The following is a 21,571-nucleotide window of genomic DNA, read 5'->3' as shown; positions in this document are numbered from 1 at the left end:
ACTAAAGAGTATAAACGATATCAACAGTAGCACTGGGGTTCAGTTAAAAATAACCTTTTTAATGATCAAGCTTGAAGGAACCTATTAGTCGAAACACAGGTAGGTTAAACCGTCACTCCCAGAAACCAGAGTGAGGGTGTTGTGGACTAATATAAGCACTACTAAGGCGTTTCAAATCAATAGACCAAACGTTAGGTGCGCCATGTTGCAGGGATTCTGCTTATGCACAGAACTATGCACAGGAAACAGGGACCTGAGTGAATTGTGGTGTACCAAAAACTCACCTCGGAACCCCTTATCCGACCAGCATCAGTGTCCCATTCGTTATCCGAGTTTTATCTCGGCGGTCCCACTGTATAGACAACCCAGAACAAGTGACTTAGGGTATTCTCAGGAATCGTGGGAATCAGAAATACCTGTTCGTAATTATTCTCATATCCGTCCACAACAGAATAAACAAAGACACGGTATAGTTTAAAGAGTTTATTTTATAAACCTCGTGTCCTAAGATGCAGTACTTTGGCTAACATAAGCAGACAAATGATTAAGATCAAAACCATCAGCATAGTTACAATACCATAGAAAATGAAAGGAGTAATCATGCTAAAATGACAGTGGATATCGGCCACCTTCCTTTCATGAACAAACTAATATTATTATTATTAGACTAATAGAATGTCGCTAGGCTTGACTGGGGAACCCCATACCGTAAAGATCAGCTCAGTGCGATCACATCACAGGATCAGCTAGACTCTGCTCCTGGGAAAGCTCTTCTTCCGAATGTGTGTAAAAACATGCAACTGCAATATTAAAAGCACCCGACTTTCAGGTATTCGCAGCTGTGTGCGTGTTATGGCTAAATAGTGGGCCGATCAACCTGAACCCAACAACATGCACCGTCTAGCGACCCAGACTGTTTCTTTACACAATGTACAGACCAAGGTCGCTGCTCACTGTTAGCGATGTGAACAGGCAGTTCTCATGTGAAGGAAAGTCGAGTAAGCATTTCTCACTTAATAACATGTGACTACAGTGTCGTGTGCAAAAGCGGCAAGATGGCTTTCTAACATCTAACGCGGTTGTGCTAACTTAGCATTGTACGTATATAGATAGCAATCTTCACTACAACATCCTATGATGGGTTGCTGGCTCTGTATATGGTATACCACTTGTAGGAAGCTGTGTCTGTTGCAGTAACCCCCCACCCCCCCAACCCCTGCTTTTTGCCAGACTACTGATGCACTTTGACTTGATGTGCCCTGGGTCCCTGCCAGTTACGTTCCCAGAACCTGTGTTCTTTACCAATGAATTAATGAAAAATGCCCTCCGAGGGCATCTTAGGGGAAGCCCCCTGAAAAACAACCAGCCTCTGGCGGGTTCCCTGACTGGTACACACCAGCTTGCCACCACGAGACATGTTTCTGGATCCCTTGGGTGGGAGTCTTCGCTCCCCGAGCCCAGAAACGGTCTTTCCTGGATGGAGGCCAGGAAGAGCCATCTGTTGCAGGGGAGCTTCAAAGGCCTTGCCGCCTTTGTGATGCGACCCCTTCCCCCCCCCCCCCACCTCTCCTGCTATCAGGAGTAGGCCCCCTTCCCGTCTCACCTCCGTTTCGGCGGGAAGACAGGTGGGAAAAACTAGCCAGCCCGGAAGGTGGGCCCACCTCTACCAACATCACCCGTCAGGCGAGGTGAAGAACACACTTCAGTACCCACCATCTTGCAGATTAGGGATTGTGCCAATTCCCCCATGTGGGGTGAGCACACCAAGGGTGTAGTCACCCTAAAGTCAGTAGCCTATTGGCTACTGACCCCGAGACCCTTAAATGGCCTCCTAAATACAGTATTTAGGGGCAGCCCTGAACCAAGAAGACAGATTCCCGCAATCTACGAAGAAGGATGAAAGAAGACGACCAGCAGAGGAGACTGCAGAGAAGAACTGACTTTGACCCAGGCCTACCGGCCTGTCTGCAGTTTCCAGAGAATCCTGCGCCAAAAGTTGACCTGTCCCTCAACCAGCGACCTCCAAGACCCTGGGAGGACTGACTGCCTTCAACAAAGACCGGATCTCCTGTGAATAGCAGCTCTGTTCAAAAGATACTCCCAAGAGAGACTCTGAGACTCTGAGGCTCCTGAGGACAAGGAAAGCAGAAGCCTGGAACCACCACTGCACCCGTCGCCTACGGCCCGAGTTACAGTGGCCCCCCGGTCCCAGCGAGGTCCCCCAGCACTTCAGAGTCCGAGGCCACCATGGGTTGAACCCTCCAGGACTCCCGGACGTCGCCTGCACTGAGACCCAGAGATCCCCCCCCCCCCACACCCCCAAACCACGTGTGGCCCAGTAAGTGAAATGCGACCTAAATAGACACCCCTGCGCCCTGGTGAAGAGAACCCAAGGTGCACCTACGACCCAAGCCCTTCAACTTACCTGCCCAGCTGTTGGTTGCACTAGGAAGTCTTCCTGGACCGAGCCTGCAGCCTAAACCGGCAACCCCCATTGGAAACAGCAGGGCACCCGACGCCAAAATGGCACCCTGCACATGGCCGCTCCTGTGCCTCTGTGGGTGCACCTTTTGTGCTAAACTGGATCCCCCTTTGTCCTGAGCTAAACCTTAGGAGCTTTGCTCCCACAACCTTGTGGCCTGATCGTGAGCAGCCACCAACCGGAGGCCTCAACCCCCCATTGGATAACATTGGGCCTTGGCACTCTGCACCTGGCCACCCTAGTGCTGCTGAGGGTGTTGCAAGGGTGCATCCTTGACCCTGGGGAACCCTGGTTCTAACCCCAGGATACCAACTCTCAGAAACCTGTACCTGCCTGTTAACCGATAACTTAATTTCTCTATAGGAATGCATTGACTGTTTTTCCTTGAAAATTATATTAAGTGTGGAGTTGGTTAGCATGGGACATTGACAAAACTGCAAATGTACTAAAAGTGATTTACTTCTGTCTAGGAAATGTCTGTGTGATATCTAGGCATATCACGCTGATTAGCAAAAGTAAACAAACTTAATCCAGCGAGTAATGTACAAAGTAATGTTGAAATTACTGTTCAGTTACTTTTCAAACATTGACTTACCTGTAATCCAATCAACTGCATTTGAACCTGCATTCAATTGTAAAGCATTGCATACGTTTTTGCAAAAGTATTTCACTTACCACCTGGCTTGGCTTGGTTCTAGAAATAAAATGACTTAATATTTTTATACAAATCAATTGGTCTGAGTTCTGTCTTTGAGTGTGTAACATCATTTGCTGCCCGAGTGTGTACAACAAATGCTTAGTACTACCCTCTGATAAAGTTTTACTGCTCGCCCACACTACCACAAATGGAGAGTAAGGTGCAATCTACTTTTACCTCTGCCGACCTTTGGGGTTCCAATCTACTCTGTGCACACTGTACTTCATTTTAGTAGTGTATATACAGAGCCAGCTTCCTACACCACTAAGTGGCTATATTGTGCACAGAGTCCAGAGATTCCCCAGAAGCGTACAGTGCTAAATGTAAAAACAAAGTGCTCTATTTGTGCTCGTGTGGTCAAGCAGCCTTAGGCCTTATACAGAGGATGCGAGACATTTCTTATGCACACAGTGATTAATAAATGAAATGTAATACAAGAAATAAAAAAAAAAAAGCTTGCTTGGGGCATTAGGAAATGTTGATAAAAACATGTAGCAGTTTTGGCAATACTATCATCCAATCAAAGAGATTGGACCCGCCAGCGAGAGGGGCATAGAAATCCACCTCGGTATTGAGTTTGTTAAGGCCTCTAGCACACGCCCATAGTAGTTTCGCATCTAATCTGTTCTGCCTCTAGTTACAGTAATCCCCAAATATTTGATTGCAGATTCACACCAGGTCAGTGGGTAGTCTAGGACATACCGCTGGACCTAAGGGGTGAGGGGGAAGATTTAGGATTTTTCCAAGTTGATGTTTACCCCTGAGTGCATTCTGAAATGTATAAATTCTCTAAGTATTGGGTTGAGGCTGCTTTCAGGATCTCAAAGATACAGTGTAATATCGGCATAGAGGGACACCATCAGATTTCTTATGGGTTACCGTACCGCATCGCATACTCTCGCTGGAGTTTGGCTGCTAATGGCTCAATGGCCAACACAAAAAGCAAGGGGGACAGTGGACATCCCTGCCTTGTCCCTCGCGTGACTTGAAGGTGGGAGGAGCACATCCCGCTAATCAGCGCGTTGGCCTGTGGTTGATTATAAAGCAGCTTGATCCAGGATATAAAGGGGGGCGGGAATCCCATTCGGCGCAGCACACCAAGAAGGTAATCCCATTCAAGGGAGTCAAATGCCTTGGTGGCATCTAGGAAAATAGCCACCGCAGCTAGGTAAGTGTTTATATCCCGCATGAGAGCGAAGAGGGTGCGGAGGTTATGCGTTGTAGCTCACCCAGGGATGAATCCTGATTGTTTTGGCAATACTAAAGCATTCATGAGCAGGTTCAGGCTGTTAGCAAGCACTTTTGCCTGTATCTTCGCATCACAATTTATCAGCGGAAGGGTCCTGTATGAGTCACACTTGTCCTCCGGTTTCCCGGGCTTTAATATGGAGATAATGAGCGCTTCTCACATTGTCTGCATGAGGGTGCCCAAGTTCCAGGGCCACCTCATACAGGATTTTCAGGACCGGAGCCAGGCAGTTTCTATATGTGTTAAAGAATTCTGTGGGTAGGCCGTCCAGGCCTGGGGCTCGCCCAGAGCGGTGCTGCATTATTGCTGCACGGATCTCCTCTTCTTCATTCTCAGCAGAAAGGAACTGTCTCTGGGCATACCCTAGCTAACCCATTGCCATGTCTGTATGGTTCAAAATCTGTGGGCTGTGTCCTATGCATCGTGTATAGGGTGGTGTCAAAAGCATGGAAGGCCTTCAGTATAACTGGTGTGTCAATGCATACCTTCCTATCTAATTCTGTTATCTCTAGAATGGTGGTGTAGAATCTTGGTTTTCAGATTAGCAAAGCAAGTGACCCTGCCTGGCCTTTCCCCCTCCCCATATCTCCGGGCTTGTCAATACGTCTCTCGTAACTAGCATTCTCTTTCTTCTGTGCTTTGGTATTCAGATAGTGCGTCCCTTATCTTTCCTCGCAGGCATCCACAATGGGCGCTCTCTAGTTGGGCGCCATCTGTTAAATGTCGGCCTCCAGATGTCAGTGTGGTATGAATATCTCTTAATATCCCCCCTCGCTTCGCTATGCACACCCCTCGATAGTGTCTTTGAAGGCTTCCCATACCGTGTCTAGTAGGGGCACAGAATCTATACTTCGAGTGAAAAAAATAATTAATTTCTTGTTCCAGATCCATCCTAAATGGGGGGGGGGGGGGGGAGGGGGGGCGGTTTGAGCCGCCAGGACTGGTAAGGTGTTGATGTGCATGGGGGAGTCGGTGCCATTACCACAGGCGATGAATCAGAGTCCGTGCACACTAAATGGGACGCCTGTTTCAATCAGGGCCTCTCCTCTATAGAGATCAGCCAACAATCTATTCGTGACCACCAAGAGTGTACTGTAGAATGACATGTGCAATCTCTGCTCACGGGGTGTAGGGTCCGCCAAGCGTCTATCAACTTGTGTTCATTAATCATCTCCCGAACTTGGAGCTGGGCATTAGTGTGTTAAGTCTGGGGATGTGATCCATCTATCTAGCTGCGGGTCTATCGTTATGTTGAGATCTCCCCCCCCACCCCCCGATATGAGTGGAGCATATGTCTGTTATCTTCCCCCATTGTGTAGCGAAGAAATCAGGGTCATCATTATGATATGGAGCCTAGAGCTACATACAGGACTTTTTTTTTTATAAGTATCGCCGTGTTTACGTATGTATTTCTTGGACCATGGCACAATGAATGTTGTGCCTGTCTAGATAAGCTAGAACATGCTGTCGTTTACGGGGATTGCCCTGGCCGCGTACGTTCCACGTTATAAAATTGTAGCTAGGTGGTGCCATTTAAATGGGACTTCAGGTGATAAACTTGGGTGGGGGGGCTCTGTGGACTCCAGCTTTCGAGCAGCACTCGACCATGTAGAACATTTGCTAGCAACATGAAAATCGTTAACTGTTTCCATCTACCCACAACAGCACCCCTAAACTGGCATATTACATATTCCCTCCCTTCAAACCCTTCAAAAAACAGTGCAACAAACGGTGCCTGTCGTGCGAGAGCAAACAAGTGAACTTTGGTTAGGGTCTCCCATAACGATTGTGGTTTCCAGCATACATCCGGTCCCAAGGATGAGTCGATATAGGAGTGAATAGAACGGGGTATCTGCGAAGAGTGCACATTGAGATCAGTACAGTAAGACGTAGAGGACAGAAGGGCTCAGTCCGTCAAACAAAAAGTTGGCTTTAGAGATGTCCTTCTGGGGTGTTACAGGAGGGCGCTGAAGGTCCACCGCGAGGGTGCCCAGGACATATTCTCTTGCATACTGTGTGTCCGATATAGTAGTCTTTTGTGTGAGTGTGCTGCAGTACTAGCAGTACTAGCATTGGTGCATATTTATTCTCTTGTTAAGTCATTAATGGCACACCTGCGCCTTATGTTGTAATATGCTCAGTTTGGAGTGTCATGTAAGGGCCCGATTTGTGCCATCCGCTCCCCAATTGAGGGTACTTAAAAGCTGGTGCTTTCAGCCACCGTCAGCACTGCTACGACAGTGGCAAGGAAGAGGGGAGAGAGCCTTGGGCCGCCTACGCCAAGGGGGGGTGGGGGGGAATCTCCTGCATGTGCTTTTCAGGAAGTCTGCTAAATGCTACAGATTTGTGAAGAAATGTTTCCCCTGATGTGTAATTCAGAGGCGCGCCGGGTAAAGCATGGCGTATGTAATGTTGGCCTGTTGGAGTTTCTTCTTCACCGGCAAGAACTTTTTCCGAGCCTCCTGCACGCCATGGTAAAATCTGGATATATGGCAATGTCTGAGCCGTCAAAGGACAGTTGTTGCTGCTCCCTGGCTAGCTGAAGGGTGGTGTCGTAGTAATTTAACAACCTGGCAATGATTGGCCTTGGAGGAGCTTCAGGACGGGGTCGACCAGTAAGCGTTCAATTCTACTAGAAGCATCGTCGAAAAGCCCCCGCTCCATATACCGTTGTGAGTAGGCGCTCAATGTATTTTTCCATCTTCCTGGTGTTTGTGGACTCTGCTATGCCTAGGATGCGTATGTTGTTGTGACGCGATCTTGATTCTAGGTTTTTATTCTTGGCTGCTATCACCTTTAGTGAGCGTTCCATGTTAAGCAGTTGTGCCTGCCTGCAGATGTGACTTCTAATTCAGAAAGGCGGTGCTCATCTTCCGTGATGCGCCCATGGTGTTTCTCCAGCTTGTGGGCTACTGTGTCCATGTGAGCGCTCATATCGTCCATTTTTTTTTCTATGGAGGTAAGGCTGTGCTTCATTGTGAGGAGCAGTTCCTTCAGGTTGTCTGCTGAAGGTTGGCTGTCAGAATGCGGGAACTCCGCCATGTCCAATTCGCTATGTTGCATGCGAGTGGATTTACGGGCCTCGACTTGCAGCTTGGTCTGCTTTACTTTGGTTCTGCCATGCTTTAGCTACTGCTGTCACGGCCCAGACCGGGAATGTATTGGTGTGGGGTCTCTGTCAATGGAAGCCTCCCTACTTGTCCTTGATGTAGTTGGCGGGAGGGTTGTAAAAATTATCCAGGAGGTTGGACTTCTGCCTCAATAAAAGAAGGGGGGGGGCGGTGAACTGCCCCCGCTGGTGTGTGGCTCAGTTTAGTGATCCCGGGGTCTTAGGACTGTGTCCTAGCAGCCAGGGCTGACTGCAGGCACGTCCATCTGCACGCGCCTGGGGGGGGGGGGGGCCCCTCACAGGGCAGTCTCGCTTCTCCTCCGGTTCCTCTACCAGGAGGGGGCAAGGGCTATGAACACGTCCTGTCGTCTCCAGAGAGGTCAGGTAAGCTGTGCGGCGCCAAGGAGAGGGCTCCCCACGTTCTGTGCAGCTTCCCGGTGTGCCTGTCTCTGCCGCCACTCCTCCCAGCTCCCTACCTCGGTGTGAGGTCGGGATCAGAGAGGCTCGTCCTGAGGGTATTGGGCGCTTGTAGGGCAGCAGCGGTACTCCCATCACCCTCCGCTGTCTCGCAGTCCCTCAGCATCAGGCGTCTGCATCGGGGGGCTTGTACATACACTGTAAGCACGGCTGCCATTTGCAGCAAGCCCTGCGGTGTCTGGTCGGCAAACTCCGCTCCTCGCTTCTATGCTGCAGGACCCTAGTAGCAATGTTTATCCCGGGAGGGGAACTATTCATCGTGCTGCAAACACTCCCTTTCTGTTTCGCACAAATGCACTTTTGGGTCCGCACTGTTTTAAGATTCTCCGTTAGTTGGCTGCCGTTTAGTAGCTCTCTGCCTGGGTCTGCTCTGGTTTCTTACTTCACTCCGCCACCTCAAGCAAATGTTTGGGCGAGCCAGGCTCATCCTTGCGCCGCAGATTTCGCTTCAATATTCGGACAGTAGGGACAGGATTTTACTGTTTTTCTGTCCTGGGCATTGAGAGCCTCACACTTGTGCAGCCTTCTTGCTTGCACACCCTCTAGCACCTCCCGGCTAGAGGCATTTTTCATATTTTTACAGCTAGAGTCTCCAGTTCAGTGTCCCAAGGACCTAAAGTCATGACACCTTCTTGAGATCCCAGTTTTTCCCACGGTACCCATCCTTTGGCTGTGAAGAGTTTTGGTGAGGGGGAGGGCAGAGGAGGGGGGGACGCTTTGTGGCCTCTTTTCTTTTGTCTCCCCAACCAGTAGTAGTGTTCGTCACCCTTGGGTTGACCTAGTGGTCTGCCTTCTCCTCCAGGTTCTGAGGAGAGATTGAACATGGTCTATTAGGAATTGATGTCGTTTCTCTTGGTGACAATTACTTAAAAGGTGATACATCATCAAATTATAAAGCCCTTCAAAGTCATGCACATTGTTACCATCTAACCAACCTTTGTGTTTTCACTGAGTAGTCTACGAAATCTAGCCAGATCTGACTCTGTTTTTTTTTTTTTAAGTCTCCCTGAATCTGAGCTGTACTCCTCAGTACTAATTGGGTCGAAGTGGAGTCTGGCAAGGGTCAGCCCACAGTGGATTTGTACTCCGAAGCGCTGTGGAACCTTCACAGGACCAGTGGGTCACTTGGACTCTGGCAGTGAGCGTCTGGTGCAGAGGTGGATCCGGAAGTGAGTTTGTTGTTCCACAGGGCAGAGTTCTTTTCTATGTAGATGTTTGTTTCTGGACAGGTCCGCTGTCCACAGGAGATTTAGAGTCTCTATCGAAGGCACGCAGGGCTCTGGAGGTCGCTGGTCCTGCAGCACGAGTCGTCTTTTTGTAGCAGAGGCGAAAGGCAGCAGACCAGCCGGGAGGACTGGCACAGTCAGTCACTGGTCCTTCTCTTGTTCGGTTCTTCGGTGTCTGGGCTTCTTTAGGTTGTCGTAGTTCTAGTTCTATTTTCAGGGTCTGAGGGAGCCACCTAAATACTAGCTTTAGGGGTTTTACAGCGGAGTAACAAGTGGGGACCTATGGAATCTCTACCTGGGGTGTCTACACCCACTATAATGCCACCCTCCTATGGTGGGGGGGGGGGGGGTGGCATAGCCATAGTCCTGATTGGATAAGTCCAACCATTGTTAAGATGTGCTTTACTTCACCTCCAGCACCGGAGATGTGGAGTTGGCGAATGGGAGCACACCTTCTATTAAGTTTTCTGCTGGTTCTCCTGTCAAAAGTGTGGTTTTGTAATGCGACCCCAGCCTCTGCTGCTGTTCAAAGGTGGCAGTCTTTTGAAATCTCCCTCTTGAGTACTGTGCTCTTCCTGGAGGAGGAGGTGTGACACCTCCGCCCAGCAGGTGCTTTTGTTTCTGGCCACAGAGAGCAGAGGCTCTCGACCCAGGGGTCCAGAAAAATGGTGATGGCAGGTTGCTTAAAGCCAGTTGGAGACCACACCAAGGTTGATAGGTTCTCAGGGGGCACCTCGGAGGTGCCCATGAAGTACCTGTTTTAATAAACCCAACCCTGGAATCAGAGTGGGTTTATTAAGAGAAGTTGTTTGGTACCACACACTCTTGGGTTCAGTGAAGCCATCATGGTACTGGGGAATTCGAGTTGTTGAGTTTTTCCAAATAGTCCCCCCAATTATCACTCCTAACTGGCATTCTACCACAGAAAATCTTGAGTGAAAGCATCTAAAATTTTACTGACTCGATACCTCCTCAAGGGTAGTAATGCTCTATAATTCCGATCACAATATTTTTTAAATTGTATTAATTACCAGTTTAACTTTTTTTTTTTTTTAATCTTTACACCTTGCATAATGCATTAACTAGAGAGTTTGAATTTGTATTGAACTGCATGTTGAAATGACAATCGTAATGAACACCTCAAAATTATCTCATTGTTCTTAACTGGAGGATGGAAGGTTAAGGCCACTGGCCATGCAATGAAATGTCTGTCAGACATGAGTCTCCATAATGAATTCTTTAATCGTTACTGCCTGTAATAATATATCTTTTTTTATTTATTTTGTTTTTGAAGACCAAGAAGAAAATGGTGCCTCGTGCGAAAGCAATGCTTCTGATCTAGCATCTGAGTCGGTAAGCAAGCATTATTCTTTACTTTCTCACTGCACTATGTGAATAAGACTTATTTTTCTGGATGGTCTTTAAGAATTTTTATTTTGCAACAAATACATGACACAATAAGGGAGCTCGGCATATCAATCATATGCAATACATGGGTTACACTTTGGCAGCAGTAGCTATCTAGACTCTTAAAGTAGAGGCTGATCTTCCATTAGATTGCACGTGATAGATCAAAACACTACAGAGGAGCAGTATGTATTTTTGACTGTTTTCTAAGATGAGACTCCTGTTCACCCTCGCTAGTGTTACTCTATTTTGATGTATATTTTGCTAGAATATTCACGATTTGCTGACGAATTACTACATTTTTACAGATACTTATTGAAGATGAGGAAGAGATTTCTGAATTGCACCTTCGACTTTTGGCTCTTCAGTCAGCAAGCAAAAAGTGGCACCAGAAGGAGCTGGAAGTGATGAAGGAAAGCAAGGAGAAGTTGATGAAACCAAAAAACTTACAACAAAAAATTAAAGCAAGTTCAAAAACGCATTCAGTGAAAAAAGTTAGCCCTTCATATGCAGGTAATTTAATGAAGGGGCTGTTCTGGTTTCAGTGTTCTTTTCTTCTGTTAACCACCCAGATCGAGTAGAGTTTGAGAGCATTAAAAGTAGAATTAGTTCAATCTATATTTCAAAACGTCTGAAAGTCCTGAAGTCCTTCAACCACCAGTGGTTTTTTTTTTGTTTGTTTTTTTAATCATCGTGTCTGGTAGGATTTGCCCTCTATACTGTAGAAATATGGGGGTAGGTCGGGTTGACAGATTAAATAGTTGATGATGGTAATGTTCTGTGGTGGGTGTGTCCCCTATTTACTACTGCAACAATTTTGTCAGAACTGGGGGTGGTTTCTAGCCATATCCTGGAGTAAGACATCTTGCAGAGGGCATGTTAATTGTGTGGTTCCCTATAGTCTCCCAGTATGGGAATCAAAGAAGGAGTGCCGTTGGTGGCATAACATTGTGAGTAGAGTACAAGTGGGACACTGGCAATGGTCGGGCTGTGGCCTGTATTGACTGGAATCCCCCACCTGCATAAGAAAGTACAATGTCTGCAGTTGCCCAAACGTTTTCCTCATCCTCTTCTGTTTTTGTCTGTACCAGCTTCTTTTAACATCTGGGGCAGTACTGTGGAATGCAGAGCCCCTAGAGGAATGTTAATGTCTGTTTATTATTATTTCATTTTACGTGGTGCTTTTTGCCCTGTAGTAGACTGGCTTAGGGAAGCCTGACTTATAAACCCATCTCTTGTAACGAGAGATTGATTCTGTCAGGGATACTATGAATTTTTTATTCTATAAGCTACCCTGTCATTTTTTCAGTTGCTGCGTAGTGTGACCGGAGTGTTTAAAGAAAGGCCGTCTTTAATTTTAATTGACGTGTGTGTATATATAGCCTCTAAACCTAGAGATTCATGCACATGTTTCTATGGCTTTAGGTGCAAAGTTTTTATAAATTCTACTGGATCAATTTGTCTTATCAATGTTGTCTTTTGTAATGTGTGTTCTAAATTATATGCAAAAAATCCTGATTAACTTTTGCCTTTTAAGAATCCCATCATCTATTCTTGATACTAGGCTGTGAAACGAGAAAAGAATGGTTCAATTTCCAAAATTCACTTTGTGCTCCTTTAAGCCTAAAAATAGAAGCCTAACATAGCCAGTCATGATTATTGGCAGAGTAAATCCTGGAAGTAATGTTTGAAATTTGGTCTCCATAATGTTCACTTTCACTTGCCAGCATATACTGTAGGCTCCTGTTAGGGCAGATAAAGTGAGCCTATAGTGTGGCATATCTAATTGTTGTTTTAGAGCAGAATTGGGACTAGACTGTTTTCCTTTAGAATCATTATTCTCTTTCATGAACATGGTCTTTCTGGCCTGTATTATTGTGGTTTGGGGAACATGCATCAGATTCAAAGATAGCTGTTCAGGTTAAATGTTGCCAAGAGGTAATGCAAGGGTTTGGGGAGTAGCGATGTTTGAGTCTTTGTGAAAAAGTGAGAGTGCAATGACTAAAATGATCGTAGCTCAGATTTCTGAGATAAGACTATTGAGTAGAAAGTGTACAACCTCTGGATTGGGCTGTTTTAAATCTAGTTATTTTGTGTTGTGTTGCTATTTTCTCTGTGCATTTCTTTGTCCTTGAAAACGGATACCTTGCTTTTGATAAAACTATATTGGAGACTGATTGATATATTGCCCTGTTTGTTTTTTGCTGTTCTATGCATACATTTTCTTAATTCGATTTAAGTGTTTGGGTAGGCTTTAGTATCTCTTTGATGCCCTGCACGTCACAAGAAGTCAGGCAGTGTCAACCTCCTTTCTGACATCATAGGTTGTTTTTGTGACCTATGATGTAACTATTATATAGGTAAAAATATTTTTAGTAACATTGTCAGTATCCTAATTTCCCCATTAAGACCATGCATATGTATTGGCTACTACTACTGAATAACTTTCAATTTGATTCGGAGCACTGAGGTCCCATTAAAACAAAGTATTTTTTTTTCAAAAAGGAAATCCTAGTTCCTATTCCAATGCTACATGTAATTATTGTCTTTTGAAATGGTGATGGCCAGTGCGGTCAGTCGCCCTAATCTGCTGACCCTGATCACTTACCTTCACACCACGTCCCCTTCAATCTTGCACCCTGAAAATCTCATACCTGTAAAACAAGGAACAATCTTTGGTTTTCTTTTCTTTACTTGAATGAATTAATTTGCCATGATTTTGTTATAACATACCTTTCCTCATTAATTGTGTTAATAATTTATTTGCGAAGAGATCTTCCTCTTTTGTCCACATTAAGAGACTTTTTTCGCTTGAATATTTGTTTGTTCAGAATAGTGGTATTAAAAGGTAGGTAGAGTTTTAAATCTGCGCAAATTTTCCCCAAAGTTGATGGCGTTTTGACCCTTCGTAAGTACAGGGCCATCAGGACTGAAAATGCTCGAGCAGGAGCACTGAGGGCCAGTTGTCTCTAGGATCATACAGACTAGGGTTAGCAGTAATTTAGGAGGATCAGTGTTGGAAAAAGATCCCCTTTACAGAATAAAGGAGTTGCTATACACAATATACTATTCGGGTCATGGTACATTCTGGGGAGCATATACAAGATGTTTTTGGGTGATATTGGTATCAAGTAGCAGCCTTCACTAGGGGGATGTATACTTTTAAAAAATAATTCTTAATCTATCCATTTTAAATTAAAATAAAGATGGCCACTACACATGCATGCATACAACGGCCATCTTTGTAGATTTTTCCGAATGCATAGTAATTGTTCCAAAATGTCCACTGTACGTGCGTAGGTGGCCGTCATCTGAATTTTGTTTACCTTTAGTTGCGGCATCCTGAAGATGAGTTATTGGTCTGTAATAGCTTTAACCCGAATTGCCAATAAGCTTCTATACTTCTAAGTTGTTACATTATCTCGTTGGTGGCTTAAATATATTTTCTCTCTGTAAAGCCAAACAAGCACTCAGAAAGCAAAAAACTAAAGCCTGGCTGAAGCTTCAGCAGGAAAAAGAGCAAGAAAGGAGACAAAAAGAGGAAGAAGAGCAAAGGAAACGCACTGAAGAAGAGGAGAGGAGAAAAAGGGAGGAGGAAATAAGGAAAATTAGGGACCTATCCAATCAAGAGGAACAGTACAATCGTTTTATGAAACTTGTCGGAGGCAAGAGGCGATCTAAGGACAAGGTAGGTACCAAACGGCAACCTGGGGGTTTTAAAGTGGTGTGAGTGATATTTGATACATCTAAACTTGTAGGTTTCTTCGTAATTTAAATTGATACTTTAGCTTCAGTATTGATTCTTCTTAGGCCATGGAGTACTGATTGCGAGTACTTATTGTACCTCTTTCTGCAGCAACCATTTATAAATACACAAAGTGGTAAGCAGGCTATAGTTGTCTTAAGCCATCCCGAAGACCATGTAACAAGGCTATTAACGCTCAGGAATGGACGTTCATGTAATTGGGAAACATTTTGAATTTTCAAAGGAACCTTGTGCAACAAGAAATGTCATTAAAGATTGTTACTTCGTCAAGAGGATAACCTGCATTTTGAGTATTCACTAAGTAATTCTTAATTGAATGATTGCATATGTTACGTTTCTCAATTTAGAAATTTCACCGGGATGGGTCATTATCTATGTATTGCCTAGTGTGGCTATTTTGTTGTTGACTTCAAATGTGTGTCAACTTTGGGAGCAGTCAAGGTAGATAAAAGAAGGATGTTGGACCAAGGGAGGCAGAAAATAAACTATGAAATTGGTATATAAATCCAATCGCTTGGAGGAGTTGCCTGTAATTGCCCCCCCCCCCAACCCCTCTCCAGTATACTTGCTAGCATCCAAATATGGATTTGTAGGTAATCGTAAGCCAAGAGAATGTGTATTATGTAATTGACTATTTTTTGTGATCAGTCCTCAGATTGTGATCTAAAGCGATCAGAAAAGCAGGCTTCTGATGGAGCAGGTGGAATTTATCAGTATGATAATTATGAAGAAGTTGCAATGGATACGGACAGTGAAACAAACTCGCCAGGTGAGAGTCCATAACTTTGAGAATATGTATTTGTGTTGTAGATTTAAATTTAGGTATATTTGCTTTTTGCTAAGCACAGGCTTAAAATAGAAGTAGAATATACATAACCTGACCAGTTGATTAAAAAAAAAAAAAGTCTGCTTGGTCATTTTAGTTGTGCAGCCCTAGTTTGCACCAGGTATTTTGAAAAAATATTTACGGAGCGTGAATAAACCTCAATTTTTCATTCAGACCTGATGTGTTGGATGTAATAAAAAGAATTGGTTAAACAGTAATTACAACCTTTGAGAAACTTTATATGCAGGTGAATAATATAGACCACAATTAAAGGTACCAAACTACCTTACTGAAGCTAAAAGAAAATTTGGGGGAGTTTGAATTAAAATGTGTACAGTTAAATGTATCTTTTTTGCTCTGGCGCACACTACATTGTCAGTTAGATATATATAATGCCCTAGCCCATTGCATTGTTGGCCTCCACCAATAGGGGTGCAGTAGTCGTGTGCATTGTATTTGCCTTCTGAGCTTAATAGGCATGTACACTTTGGGTTCTGTATCTCACTTCATTGAATTCTCTGCCTGTTTACATCTGACAATTACCTAACATTTTAGAAAGATCTGAAACTACTGGTTATTTCTAGATTATGTCCTACCATGCTATGTGCTGATTGGGGAACTGTCTGGACACCACGGTCTTAACCACAAGTGTACCGACTACGCAAGTGCAGCCACGGTTGCCTTAACCACGTATGTGCCTAAACCTCTCATATGCCTAAACCTCCCATGTGTGCGGTTAAGGCAGTGCGCGGTCCAGCTCCTGGAAGATGGAAGCCGTGAAGAAAGTGGGGCTAGATTTTAATTTTTTAGGGCTGGGTGGGGGTCGGGGAGTAGGGCAGTGGAAGGGGTTTGGGTAGTTTAAGGGACAGCACAGGGAGGTGTGGGGGTGGGGTAGTGTAAGTTAGGGTGCAGGGTTTTAGGCCTTTGGGCAGTTCGATGGGAATGGGTAGTTAGGTTAGTTTTTAGGGGGTTAGTTGGGGTTTTGTGTAAGGGGTTGGGGTAGTTTAAGGGACAGCGTGAGGGGGAAATCTGGAGAAGCAGGGTAGTGGCGACCTTAGCCACAGATATCCCTTTACCATTCATCCTTATACCACTAAGTACATTGTTAGCAACCTCCTGAGGCGGAAGCCGGGAGTATTGACAGCTTGTAACTTGAATTTTTTTTAAACGTCTAGAAATTTGTGTGTTTTAAACTTTGCGATCCCCTTCCTGGGCACTTATCATTTCTTCCCTCTCAGCTGTCATCCCCCGCACAGCGGATTTATCGCTGCCGCAGGTTAGAAACCTCGTCTTGCCGCCATTTCCTGGAACTCCCCAGGACACGCCCACTATCACTGGCCACGCCCCCCCAACACCCCCACCCGCCTATAAAACCATGTGCCCCATCGGACGCGTAGCGGACGAATGCAGCGGGCGCACTGTTTGCGCGCTGAAGGCGCACCTAAGGCAAGCCCGTCTGCGCCCGTCCGCGACCGAACGGGGCACGGGGCATGTCAATCTGCCCGCATCACCCAATACTCCCCTGCTGACCTACTCGACCTGCACGCCCCCTGGCTTCTAGCCCCAACTGCACGCTCGCAGCTTAACCATCTGGGCCTGGGTCACACCCGAAACATCTTTCCTGAGCTTGACGCCTGCATAGACTCTACTCCTCTTAAATCCATCTCTCACCCCCCCCCCCTGGACCTCACTCCCCAGCCTCGAGCTTAAAGTGTGTTACCTTAACACCCGTTCACTCGTAAAACAGCAGACGGAAATCTTTCACTTCCTAGACACAGATAATCCTGACATACTGTTTCTAACCGAAACCTGGCTGCACGACGGATCTTCCCCTGACATCTTGGCTGCCATTCCACCTGGCTACTACATTCTTCAAACCAATAGGACTTCGGGCAAATCCGGAGGGGGTGTGGCAGCCATCATCAAGCTCTCTATCAGATTTTCCACCCTCACCGTATCGTGTATCCCTCAGGTTGACTGCCTTGCACTCAGACTGGAATCCCCAGCATCACCCCTTATTTGTGTCTTAGTCTACCACCCCCCCTCAGTCCATGCCTGACTTTCCGTCTGTGTTTGGAGATCTTTTTTCCCAGGTAGTCATTAACAATTCTAAAATCCTAGCCCTCGGAGACTTAAACTACTGGCCCCAGGATGAGAAGGAAAGCGCTTGTTCGGTGGCCTTCTCCGACCTGCTGTGCAGCTTGAACTGCTGCCAACATATTAACACCGCCACGCATACCAAAGGCCACTTACTGGACCAGGTCTGGACCTCCAATTTAGTGATCTCGGCCCCCCTCATACTGCCGTGTGCTTGGTCCGACCATTTCCTTATTTCCTTCTCCCTCAAAACTCCCACCTGTCCCTGCAGGCCCCTCGAAACTAACCTCTCCACCTGAAACTGGAATAAAGCTGACATCAGCCAATTTATCAACCTACTCAGTACCTCCATCCCCCTGGAATCCGACTCATTAGATACACATGCTTCAAACTTAAGCCATTGGCTTGAGTCCGCCAGCGACGCGGTCGCCCCCCTCAAACGGATCAAAATCAGACGCCTTCATGACGCTCAAATTGGTTCTCCGAGGACCTTAAAGTTTTAAAACTCGGTCTCAGACAAGCCGAACGCCGGTGGCACAAAAACTACGCCTCCGAAGCCAGGGTAGAGTTCCTATCCCTACTCAAAGGGTATAAATCCTCTATTGCGTTAGCCAAAACCACGTACTTCTCCAACAAAATTGTGGAGTCAGCCAACAAAACTAAAAGCATCTTCTCGATTGTGGAGGAGCTATCCTACCCCGACAGAGTTTCCATCAAACCCCTCCCTTCCCAGAAGCTCTGCGACTCTCTCAACCACTTTATCGAGAAGATCGCAAAAATCAAAAACAGCATCTCGGTGCTGCCCCTATTGGACCCTTCTGTGCCCCCAGCCAACCCCCACGCTGATCCTTTTTACCCCCAGTCTCACTCAGATTCCCCTTATTACGGAGGCGGACTTCCCCACCCTCCTCAGCAAAGTCACCTCAGGATCTCCCACTGATTGCTGCCCCCCCCCCCCAAGATCTAATGCAAGGCCTTTACTGCTTGCCCCGCCCCCCCCCCCCCCCCCCCCCTTGGCACTGCTGAACAACTCCCTCACCTCCGGCCTAGTCCCTAGTATCTTCAAGACAGCTGAGGTAGTACCCATCCTAAAAAACCCGACAGCTGATCCCACGATTATGAGCAACTTCCGCCCCATCTCCCTCCTCCCTTACCTCGGTAAGGTGCTTGAGACCCATGTTACCAACATCCTGAGCTCGTTTGTTGAGCAGTCCCATTTTCTTGACTCCCAACAGGCCGGCTTCAGGCCCCCCCCACTCTACTGAGATGGTCATACTTTCTGTCATGGAAGAACTGCGTAGGGGAGCTGACTCTAACACCAGCCAGGCCCTGGTACTTCTGGACCTCTCGGCCGCCTTTGACACGGTCGACCATGTCATCTTGGTCGACCGTGTCAGGCAGGCTAGGATAGGGGGTACCGCCCTTGACTGGGTCAGCTCGTTTCTCACCAGCCGCCAACAAGCGGTCCGGCTATCCCAGTTCTCCGCGGACAGGGTTGGGCTGACCTGTGGCGTGCCTCAGGGATCCTCTCTGTCCCCACTCCTTTTTAACCTATACCTCACCCCTCTGATCAGTTCTCTCCGAGATAAAAATGTCTCCGCATTTAATTATGCGGACGACATCCAGTTAGTCTTTAACATCGACTCCTCGGACCAGTCAGTCTCCGACTTTCAAGCCACCCTCTGCCATATCAGCAATTGGATGGGGGCAAATCACTTGAAACTCAACCCCGACAAGACCGAATTGGTTCTTGTCGGAGGCCCTTCCAACCCCTGGAACTCCAACTTCTGGCCCATCAGTCTGGGCCGTCCTCCCCGCCCTACTGATTCGGCAAAAAGTCTGGGGGTTATCCTCAGCAAAGACCTTTCGATGAAACCCCAGATAAATGCCACGGTCTCCTCTTGCTTTTTTCAACTCCGCAAAATCTGGAAAATCGCACGCTTCCTCACCACCGAAGCCCTTACCTTGGCCCTTCTAGCTTTAGTCATCTCCAGAATTGACTACGCCAACTCCTTGTACGTAGGCATCCCGGACTACCAGCTTAAACGCTTGCAGCTTGTTCAGAACCGGGCGGCTCGCCTCATCTTCCATCAACCGAGGCACCACCACACCCGCCCTCTACTAAAATCCCTGCACTGGCTCTCTGTTTCTGAACGCTGCAAATTCAAGTTAGGCTGCCTCGTCTTTAAATCTTTGGTCGGCCTTGGCCCCTCATTCATTTCCTCTCTCATTCACCCGTATGTCCCCTCCCGCAATCTGCGCTCGGTTTATCTGGCTCTTCTCAAAGTCCCTAGAGTCAAGTGCAAGAAATGGGGCGGCTTAAGATTATCGTTCCTAGCCCCATCTCTCTGGAACACCCTCCCCCTGGACATTAGATCGGCTTCGCCTTACACCCACTTCAGATCCCTCCTCAAGACTCACCTATTCCGCTCGGCGTACAACTAAACCAAATTTCCTTCTTTTCCTTGCTCCCCCCCCCTTCCTCTTCTTCCTCACTCCTGCCTTCACCCTCGCCTCCCTCTCATCCCTCAGGCAGTTGCTTTCCGTTCTTTACCTCAGCGCCAAGAAACTGTATAGTGTACGCCGCGCTTTACAAATGCTTTTCACATCACATCACACTAAGTTTAGTGATAAAGGCATGTGTGGTAAAGGAATGCGTGGTTAAGACTCATTTGTGTTTGGGCTGCGTGGTAGAGGCATGTGTGGTAACCATTCGTACTTCTATCATACACTGTGATCGTTGTCACCAAGCCTCCGGGTCAGCATTTGCACCACAAGTGCATGATCAGGGGTGTAGAATTTAATAAAATATCTACTTATCCATGGGGCAGGTTCCTTCATAAATCAACTTGCCCTGTAACAAAATTCATTTGTCCCTTTGCTGCCATGTAATGCGGCGACAAATTGTGTCGGCAGTCTCATTATAGAAGTACTCTGATATAGCCTCTCTGATTATACCAGGGCTCATACCATAGTAGTGTTTGAGTACTTGCAATCCCCTTATGTTGCCACGTTTCCACAGATCTACATACTGGGGCTTAAGATAGTGGTAAGCAATAGTTCCAGGGTTAGGATACCCTTTTGAGTCTGTGCAAATCTACTAACATGCATGTTTTAAGGTCTTTCAACAACTCTTCTCTAATCTTTTCCCATACTGAAATGTTGGAAATTTACTCCAGACAATGGCAGACGTAAACCTTCGTCCAGAGTTAGTAAAAAAGGGGTTGGGGGGGGGGAAGTGAACTTGTAAACACTCAGATTTTCGTATGAGCAAATCCACACATGCAGATTTGCTCATGCTAAAATACAGTTCACGGGGGGCCTGACCAACACACATGGCCGATAGGACGCGATTCCGATCGGCTCCTTCCCAGGCCTTGCTGGCTCTTAAGAATTAAGGCTCCTTACCGGCTCCAAAGGCACAGCCCAACCTTGCCGAGGGCGGAATGCTGCTCTGCTGCACTCGATGCCCCGGTGTGCAGGTAGAGGAGCTCTGGTGGGAGGAAGGTGGCACAGTGGTGCAGAAGAGAAAATGGTGGCTGTCGAGGCCCTGTGTTTACGGGCACCCGGGGGTGCTGAATCCTCGCGTCCCCCCCCCCCCCCCCCCGCCGCTGATCTGGCCTGGGGTCTCTTGCCGACATAATTCACAGGGGATCGCGCATTGTTGACTCTGCTCCCCTGCCGCCCCCGGAGTCAGGATAAAGAATAGCACGGGACCGACCCGAGCCGGACGTGGCGCCTATCAAAATGGCGGGCTGCCGAGGCGATGGGGATACGATCGACCGGATCGGGTTGTCTAGCGTGTGACTGCCTTTCTGCACCGGGGCAAAGTGCCCCTCCTGCCCTGAGACTGCCTCGCTCGCAAACTATGGATGGACAAGTGGAGTCGGCCATCATTTCCGCTGAGTGAGTCACAGTCCCCTTTATTACTGACTGAGTTCAGGGGGTGCCTCTGGAGGAGCTGCGTACCTTCCTCCCCCTGGGATAAGACATGGTCAGGAAACTCGCTGGGGTGAGGTGGCCAGTGGTGGAGGGGTTGGAGGCCTGCACTGTAAAGCACCATTGAACAGTGCCTGACACCAACATGGCTGCCATAAAGTCACCCCCTACTGACCTGCAGCCACCGCGAGGCGCTTGATCTAAAGATACCTGCCCAGCTGGGAAAGCCAAGGGAGTGTGCCGAAGCGGACACTGGTAGACACCATCTTTGAGTCTTCTGTCCCTCGCAGGATATC

The 21,571-nt window shown here is 47.1% G+C and overlaps 1 protein-coding gene across 1 annotated transcript in view; it reads left to right on the top strand.

Annotated features, from left to right (window-relative positions):
* ZFC3H1 (zinc finger C3H1-type containing) overlaps positions 1–21,571 on the top strand; it is an 844,920-nt gene that overhangs the window by 48,481 nt on the left and 774,868 nt on the right. Inside the window, exons 3-6 of the mRNA XM_085652529.1 lie at positions 10,535–10,593; positions 10,956–11,160; positions 14,106–14,335; positions 15,062–15,182. Coding sequence (XP_085508655.1) covers positions 10,535–10,593; positions 10,956–11,160; positions 14,106–14,335; positions 15,062–15,182 — 615 coding nt within the window. The remainder of the gene's footprint in view (positions 1–10,534; positions 10,594–10,955; positions 11,161–14,105; positions 14,336–15,061; positions 15,183–21,571) is intronic.

This window comes from Triturus cristatus, chromosome 4_1 (assembly GCF_964204655.1).
Source record: "Triturus cristatus chromosome 4_1, aTriCri1.1, whole genome shotgun sequence".
Classification (NCBI taxonomy): Eukaryota; Metazoa; Chordata; class Amphibia; order Caudata; family Salamandridae; genus Triturus; species Triturus cristatus.
Note: the sequence above shows the minus strand (reverse complement) of the source record. Positions and strands in the feature narration are given on the sequence as shown.